At 35.0% G+C, this 9,607-nt stretch overlaps 1 protein-coding gene across 1 annotated transcript; it reads left to right on the forward strand.

The window, feature by feature from the left end:
- The first annotated feature begins 3,915 nt into the window (after window positions 1–3,915).
- On the forward strand, window positions 3,916–9,094 carry LOC120185058 (dehydrogenase/reductase SDR family member FEY-like). Its single transcript, XM_039189386.1, has 6 exons — window positions 3,916–4,397; window positions 4,497–4,633; window positions 5,026–5,127; window positions 6,137–6,229; window positions 7,712–7,781; window positions 8,487–9,094. The coding sequence occupies exons 1-6, from the start codon at window positions 3,977–3,979 to the stop codon at window positions 8,705–8,707; spliced, it is 1,044 nt and encodes a 347-aa protein (XP_039045317.1). The 5' UTR covers window positions 3,916–3,976; the 3' UTR covers window positions 8,708–9,094.
- Window positions 9,095–9,607: the final 513 nt, after the last annotated feature.

A 9,607-nucleotide genomic window follows, 5' to 3' on the forward strand; every position in this document is an offset into this window, starting at 1 on the left:
TAAATTGTATTTATTTTTTAAATAATTTATTAATCATATTTTTCATAAATAATTTAAGATTCCATTGGTTCCCGTCGCTGGATTTTGAACTTGTTGCCCGGGTTTCAAATTACCGTATGAAAACGTGATTTTGTCTGTAAAATAGTGATTTTGGTGTCGTCTGAGTTATCCGCTACACCCGTAATAGCGCATGCGACGGCCGCAATCACAGTAAACTCGAAATTACCGAAAATGTGACCGCAACCGCGATTAAATTCAGCATCATGTTCTCCATCCATGCACCAAAAGATGAAAAGCTCCCTACAGCCCTTTCCACCCGAAGCCAGCCTCTTCCAGGATTGGAGAGACCATCGAGCAGTCCCGCAGAGCGTGGGAGACGGTTTCCTCGGGAGAGCCACATAAACATCAACGAACGTCCGGTGTGTCGACATGGACGAGTCTGCAGTCAACCGGTAAAGCCTCATGAGCAGCACGCCAGCCAAACATACGAACCTGAGGAAGCGTGTGTAATCGCGAGAGAAATAACCAAAGCCCGGATACATGAACTGTTGGTGTGTGACGCTGAAGAAGCCATCGATAACTTGAGCGGACAAAGTACGTACCTGATGAATGGCCACTCCATATAAGCACATCCGAAGGCACATGAGATATAGCACCCTGGAGAATTGAGTTCACATCTATGGCCGTGAAAATCCGTTGTACCAGAGGGACATTCCAGCAAGGAACATCCGGAAGCATGAAATCACCACAAAGAACAGGTTGCACTGTACCATTCGAGAATGTAGTCTCAAACTGAATCGGAACAACACCACCCCAAGTTGCAGAATGCATGGGAACCTGACATTTATTCCGACACGCCAATGGAAGTAGTGGCGAAGTTCCTGGATTGCATTAAACAGACTCCTCCATGCAAATGATGGGTGATCACCGATAGAGGCCAGAAAAATATGACCTAATGGAAAGTATTTCGCCTTAAATATACGAGCCACGAGACTCTGGGGCTATTGAAGAATCCGTCATTATTGCTTGACAAGCATCGCCATATTGAACAGTCTAAGATCATGGAACACAAATCCTCCCATTCTCTTTGGTCGACATAAAGTTTGCCAAGCAACAAGCGGCCATCCCCAAGATGAAGATTCTTCAGTCCGCCAATAAGCACGGAGGGAAGCTGTGATTAATAACAACCCATGACATACGTCGACAATGCCTGTCCCACGGCCTTTATATATACTGCACGACCACAATAAGAGATTAAATTTTTTGTCCATCCTCGAACTCTTGAAGAGACTTTATCTCGAACAAAGCAGAAAGCTTGAGTTTTGTTGCGACCAACTAGTAGAGGCATCCCAAGATACAAACCCGGATTCGAAACCGAATCAATCCCGATAATAGCACTAACATTGGCTTGTAACCACATCTGAGTAGAGGGAGAGAAGTAGATACTTGACTTCGCAAAACTCACCTTCTGTCCAGATTAACTTTCATATAAAACAAGTGCATCACGAACTCTAGTAAATTCAGACTCGGTGTTGCGTAAGAAAAATAGACAATCACATGCATAAAAGGGATGAGTAACACGTGGACCAAATCGACTCACTCTTAATCCTTGTATCCGGTTCTGTTGCTGCTCCCAATGTAGAAGCGATGATAGCCCTTGAGCACATAAAACGAATAAAAACGGGGATAACAAGTCACCATGGCGAAGATCACAAGACGGCCGAAAACTATCAGATAAACTATCGCTGATACGAATTTGGTATGTAACAGAAGTAACACACAACATCACCAACGACACCCACTGTTCAGCAAAATCAAGCTGAAGCAACATGGCTCGATGAAAAGGCCACTCAACACTTCATATGCCTTTTCCATATCAATCTTTAAAGCCGCACCACAGGATGAACCAGCCTGACTATTCTTCAGATAATTGATAATTTCATGGGCGATTAGTACATTGTCAGTGATCGATCTACCAAGGACAAAAGCACCTTGATTATTATCAATGCAAGCTGGTAGTATAGGCGAAGCCAATTTACCATGACTTTGGAAATAATTTTATAAATAACAGTGCACAAGAAATCAAGATTTGAATCATGAGAAATTCACTTTAAAATTACGTCTGATATAGTGATAGGATAACCCCTTTCAAGGGTATCAAACTTCAAATCATATAGTTTATTCTTATAACATAATGATATGTATCATCGTCTTATTGGTTGAATAAAATTAATTAAAAAATATAATTTAATTATTAATGAGAAAAATAAAAAATAAAAAAAATGTCATGTTAGCATAAAAATAATTAAAATACAATATCAACATAAAAACAATAAAAATATCACATCAGTTGATCAACGTTAATTTTTAATAATTAATGAATAAAGCACAACTAAAATGTTAGATAATATTTATAAAACAAAACCTAATAGTTGGTGATTAAATGGAGCCAAAATGATTGATAGGTGACTAAATAGGTAACTTATCCTATAATTTAAGGATCTTATATTAATTATAGGGTAAACTACACATTTACTGTCTAAACTATTACTATTGTTCAATTTTGTTACCTAACTTTATTTTTTTTCCAAAATCATACCTAACATTTAGTTTAGATTTCAATTTGATACCCAATATTAAAATTAATAGAATTGTTGATTTGATGTTTTTTTATTTTTTCAATGATGATGTGGTATTATCTTATGGTGACACATCAACATCAACATCGCCATTTAGTTTTTAACAACGAGTACCAAAATGAAACATAAACTAAACGTTAGACATAGTTTTGAAAAAAAATAAAGTTTGGGTACTAAAATAGAGAAAAAATAATAGTTTAGGAACTAAAATTGTAGTTTACCCTACATATTTAGTACATAAACTATCAATTTTGTTTTATTTTTGTACCTAAACATTCAATATTTTTCTAAAATTATACCTAACGTTTAGTTTATGTTTCATTTTAGTACCCACTATTAAAAACTTAAAGCGTTTAGTACCTTAACTATCAGTTTTAGTTTGTTTTAATATCTAAACTTTCAATTTTTTTAAAACTTGGCAGTAAAATTTGAACGGATACTAAAATGAAATAAAAATTAAAATTTAGGTATAATTGTAAAATAAATAAAAGTTAAGATACTAAACCGATAATTTACCCTTTGTTTTAATTCATTTTCATTTTGAATGCGAAAGGAATCTTAATTCTTAGGAGTTGTTTGGATGAGAGAATATGAGATTCTCATGGGAATGGAATCCACATTCCCTCGTTTGGTTAGCCCGAGAATCTTATTCCCAGTAATGTAAGATTACTAATAGTGGATTTTTTGGGGTATATTACCGGGAATGTCATTACCTCCCTTTCCTTAGGTATTGTTGGATTACCGGTATTTTAGACTAAAATACCCTTAAATTTTTATTTTTTTTCAAAAATATATTTCTTCTGTCATTGAATAATAAAAATTATACGAAGATTAAATTAGAAATTTATCCTTAAATTATTTTAGATTTACAAAAAAAATCTATAATTAAAATTTTATATGAAGTTCAAGGGTTAAAATAAAATTTTACCTTTCATTAATTTTTTTTTTTATTTTTAATTTTGTAAAAAATATATAAATATTATGAATTTAAATTTTTTTAAAGAAAATATATAAATATTTTTTAACTTGTAATATTATACAAATATATAATAAGAACAATTTGATTAAATATACATTCCAATAATCTTTTATTCCTTTAACCAAACACAATAATCTTACATTCCTACTAAATCAACCAAACACAAAATACAACATTCTCAATAATCATATTCCTAACATTTTCACACCTTCAATGAACCAAACGCACCCTTTAAATTACTAAAAGAAGGGAAATCTTTGAGACAAATTTAGTATAAATCACAACCTGTGATTCACAAGAACACACAAAAAAGAAGAAAAAAAAAAGTAGAAAAAAGAATCTTTTGCATTCGACTGGAATGGCGAAGAAGAAGGAAGGGCTGGGTTGGATCGAATGGCTGAGAGGATGGATGTACGTGATCTACGAGATGCTTTTCCAGAGGATAATGGCGAGTCACCTTCAGAACCCATTAGAACTGCCGCCCTTGACCGACTTCACCTGCGTCGTGACCGGCTCCACCAGCGGCATCGGGAAGGAGATCGCCAGGCAATTGGCCGAAGCCGGCGCGCACGTCGTGATGGCCGTGAGGAATCCAAAGGCAGCTCATGAGTTGATTAATCAGTGGTCTGCCTCTTGGCATGGGCTCCCTTTGAACATCGAGGTCATGGAACTTGATCTTCTATCCTTGGATTCTGTAGTAAGTTTTGCTAATGCCTGGAATGCTCGTCCTGGACCATTGCACGTTCTCATTAATAATGCCGGGATTTTTTCAATTGGAGGTTCGTCAGTTTATTTATTTATTTTTACTAATTGTTGATATAAAGCCCTTTATATGGAACCAGAAGATGGAGATTTATGTTTCAACTTGCCATATGCAGAACCCCAGAAGTTTTCAAAGGATGGGTATGAGGCACACATGCAAGTGAATCACCTGGCTCCAGCACTGCTCTCAGTATTGCTTTTGCCTTCCCTAATTAAAGGATCTCCAAGTCGAATCATTAATGTCAATTCCGTTGTAAGTTCCCTTCGGTTCAAATGAACTTGGGTGTGTCTTGTGTTCTTATTTGCACTAAGCATAGTTCTTAAAAGTGAATTTCAGATGTCCATTGTGGATAGTTTGCAAATGAAATAGAGAATATGCCAGAATAAGACTCATGTTATCATAAACTCTATCTTTATTAATGTCATTATTGTTTTGGAAAATGCAGATGCTTATTTTTTCTAGTTTGCATTACTATTCAAATTTCTTACCATAGCTGGACAGGACGGGCTGAAAAAAAATGAAATAGAGAATATGCCAGAATAAGACTCATGTTATCATAAACTTTATCTTTAGTAATGTCATTATTGTTTTGGAAAATGCAGATGCTTATTTTTTCATGATGAATTTGATTATCCCTTTTGTAGATGCATTATGTTGGCTTCGTTGATACAGAAGACATGAATGCTGTTAATGGGAAAAGAAAATACTCAAGCCTGTTGGGATATACTAGCAGCAAGCTAGCACAGGTAATATCATAAGTCATCTCATTTCCTTTTAACAGTCGACTGACTTTAAATTTTCGTTGAATTATGGTTGTTTACATCACGTCTTCGGTTTCACCTTTGGACTCAATAGGCAGCTTACCTTGTAATGCCCCTTCGTGTTGCCATCTAATATGAGATTCATGGCATAAGGAGCGGATTTCTTTTCTAGTTTATGTTTCCAGAAAAATCTTTTGCCTGTTTGTGTGTTTTGTGGGCATATAGAAAATAACTTTGCAACAATATTTTACAAAATTTACAAATGAACTTCAATCTATGTTATGTCTACTTTTCAATAAAAAATTTCTTAAATCATAACTTCATTTGTATCTGAAGATATTGGAGTTAAAATTTAATCAACTTGACAAGTAACAAGTTATTGTCAAGCTTTTCAGTTTGGTTCACAAACACTTTATCAAGCTTGTTCGTGAACATAAACAGGTTGAGCTTACCTATGTTACATGTTTATTAAATGATCCTAAGAAGGTTGTTTGAACTTATTTGTTAAGCTTTATAAATGAACATAAACAAGCTGTAACTGATCATGATCATGAGTTGTTCCATCAAGGTACTGGTATACTTACACTCCTAATGACAAATTTATTCTCAACTTTAATTCAGGTTAATTTAATTTGGAATATCACATTATCACTTTGTATAACAAAGCCAAGGAGAGTTTCTCATTTTCCAAACCCCATTCTTATTCTCTTGGGCTGAATTTGAGACCTAATTAAAATTTTAATTGCTAACAATTCAGATGCCCCATTGGGAATAAAGTTACAACTTTAAATTTAAATGCAGAGATTGCTTAATTTGACAAATTGGTCTCTCAAGTCTCAACCCATTGCAACCGCGAGTTTTTCAGTAGCATACATGCTTTTTCATCCTGTTGTATTAACTGATCATCGGGAAATAAAATGTTGATATATTCAAGATGTAAAGTAAAATATATTACACTGACAATGGCTTGGGAAACTGGTGCCTTTGCTTGCAGGTTATGTTTAGCAGTGTCCTCCACAAACGGCTACCTGTTGAGGCTGGTGTTAATGTTGTGTGTGCATCACCTGGAATTGTCCACACAAATGTTGTAAGTTTTCTCCATCTTTTATTAGGAGGGTCAATACTCGAATGTTTGCATATTTCCATTCCAAGATTCTTCCTGCTTTTCTTCTTCAACATAAAACATTACGATACAAAATTTGTCTGCCTAGTGCTGTTACTGTTTCAGATGACGAGCTAACTATTTTTGCCGCTTCAGAAGAAAGGATTTTGTGATTATTGTCGAAAAACATAGGTCTACGCAGATAAAATGATATTCCTTCTGAATGCATGCAAAATATATGTATAGAAATATGAAAAAAAAAAATAGCCTTAGCATTCCATTATATTCATAAAATCTTGTATCAGTATTAGGATTAACAAAATTTTTGGAGTTCCTTGCCGAACAAAACCACGCTTATTGACCATACTAAAGACAAAGCTTCCTGAAGAAGGCCTAATAACTTGAAGTTTATACATGATATTTACTCTTTAAAAAACTATTTGAAACAAATGTTTTTTACTTTTTTTATCGAAATTTATATTCAGCTTTAATTCCCTAGCAAGTTATAATGTCTGATGTCTATTTGGCCTGTTGATGTGTGTTTAATTGTTATATTTGGCAAAGTTGAAGTTGAGAATTTAGTCATATTCTTGGAGTTTCTTTTAGTTAAAAGTACACATTTTATTTGTTTATTTATCAACATGACATCTATGTAGACCACATGGTGTAGATCATTCTCTCTGAGTTTTCTGTGATTTGGAAGGTCAAACTGGTATTATTGTGTTAGGATAAATTTAAGGGTGCATGCAACTGAGCCATAAAAAACAAGGAGTTTAGCAACTGCTTTTGGAAATATTGATTGGACAACTTCTTAATGGTCTGCATACCATCATCATTGTTAACATGACCCTTGTTCACTATAATGTTGGACATAAAATCTTTCAGTTATCTGCATTTGATTTTCTATTGGGCTTGAAGATGAATGTGTTGTTCCCATGGTTCCCCATGCATTTACATGCCTATTTTTCTCATAGAAGACAATCTTGGAAAGGATGTGTGTAAAGACAAGAGTCTCTCTTTTAAATAATAAAGGTGAACTGCTCATTGTTAAAACTATTTTCTTGAACTATGATAACCCATGTTGCTTGGAATCGGGGGTGAGTGTCTGATATCTGGTGTACCACGTGAATATGTTCATTCCCCCCCCCCTCATTTTCTCCATATATTTCGAGCATACCCTAGTGCACATATCTGAAATTGTGTTGGATACAATTGTGATGCATGAGTACTTTATGGAAAATGAAGAGTCCATGCATGGATGGTGACTTATATTTATTTGCTTGCTAAGCTAATCTAAATTATTTGATGCACGTGCTTTCATTTGCTGCAAACAGTATTTGTAGCTCATCATATCACTCAGCTGTGGGTTCTTACATTCATCCTTATCACATAATTCATTATGTTTTTATGTTTATGTCATTGAAAATATTGAAGTTATTTTGCTGTAAATTCTGTGTTTAAATGCAGGCTCGGGATCTTCCCAGAATTGTTCAAGTTGGTTATCATCTAATACCCTATTTCTTCAGTCCTCAGGAGGGTAAGTTTTTGCCAATATTAGTTCAGTTGTGTTTTCTTGATAATTTTCTATTAAGCATATCTATCATCATTTAAATGATTGTCATGCCAAAGTAATGTTTTAGAGTTTTCATTTTTCTGGGGTTAGAAATTTGAATTATTTTTAAAACCTTTTTGTAATCTACATTCTTTTTGTAAGCCAAATGTATTTTCTACCATGATGTCATACATTGCAAGCATCTTCCAATACAAAAGGACCCCATGAAAGTTTAACCATCTATTGATTTCTTCCATCTTAGTCTCTTGTAAACTAATTATTTTGCTTAAAAGTTTCTATTTGATCTTTTGGAAGCATCAATGCACCTGAAACTTTTTCTGCTATCAGCTGCTCCTTTAAATATTGAATCTTCGGAAACACTAAACAATTTCACAAATCACCATTAGATCCGTTCTAGAGGTTCTTTCAAGTAGAACAGCTAGTTAATCTTTCGATGAATGTTGCCATGTGCACAAGCCTTCTGGTTTAGAAGGCTGAAGAAAAATTCGGATTCCCAATTTATTGAAGATTTTTCATGAACATGATTAGATGATTTTCAATAAAGCTTCGCTGTTTGATGTAAAGAAAATAGCTTTCTGATAATATATTGCTAAAACATAGAAACTTTAATGGGAATAGGGATAAGGGGAATTGGGATATAATTTTTTCCATCATTCAATATCAATGCAGGTTCTAGGAGTGCTCTCTTCTCGGCAACAGATCCCCAGATTCCAGAGTACTGTGAGTTGTTAAAAGCCGATGAGTGGCCTGTTTGCGCATTCATCTCCCAAGATTGCCGTCCTACGAATCCTTCTGAAGAAGCACACAGTGTCGAGACTTCATTAGAAGTGTGGGGAGAAGACATTGGAGATGATCGGCCTTCCTTCAGATGCTGTGGAGAAACTCATTGAAGGTAAGGAAGTCAAATGTCGATACGGCACTCAAAATGACTAGTTTTCACGGAAAAAGTACGTTTCCTAGGGACATTGATCTCCATTCTGAACGTCCATTTTATAAATGAGATTACTAAATGATGGCCATTCGATTTGTGATGAAATGTTAGAGCTTACATCATTTTATTTGGTGCCATTTTTCGGGTACTATTATCGTAATGATTTTCATGCTTGTCCTCATGAAAGTATGCTCCTGTAACGTGTTTGATGCGCGATGGACTGTTTCGGAATTATTTAGGATTCAGTTGAACCTTGGATGTAACATTTTACTCCAAGTAGTTATGTTCTCTCCTAATAGACTAATTTATAAATACGGATGAGTGAAGAACTCTAGCTGTTTCTGAAGCTGATTTTGCCCTTGCTATAGCTTAGTTTACATGCCTCACGCTTCAGGCCTTCAGCTAGACCTGGCAATATGCATGTTGTCTTTATTATATATATGTACGGTTAGGATCCACTTACACCTAGTGTAAAATTAAAGGTTTTACACTGTTTTAGGACTGATGGATTGAGAGAAATTATTGAAATTGTTTGCATATGAGTTGTAGTTGTTGGAAACTAATGTCTATACTTAACAAGACATGTTTTAGTATTTGAGCTATTCTTCACCCAATCTAATGCCCCTTAAGTTTTGGCTCTCAAAACTGTTTCAAAATGTTGCCTAAGCTGAACCATACACACTGCTTAAATTAGTACTACAAGAAGGTTATACAACTGCTGCAAACTTGAATGGATTATCCCAATCATGAATTCTCCATGGAGATCTAGCTCCAATTTCTTGATCTCGATATACGTGCCACTTTTTGTATCTTTGAAACGCCGGTAAAACAGGTCTGCGCCGCTGCGCAGTCGTGCAAC

Source organism: Hibiscus syriacus, unplaced genomic scaffold (assembly GCF_006381635.1).
Source record: "Hibiscus syriacus cultivar Baekdansim isolate YM2019G1 unplaced genomic scaffold, ASM638163v2 tig00112988_pilon, whole genome shotgun sequence".
NCBI classification, from domain to species: Eukaryota; Viridiplantae; Streptophyta; class Magnoliopsida; order Malvales; family Malvaceae; genus Hibiscus; species Hibiscus syriacus.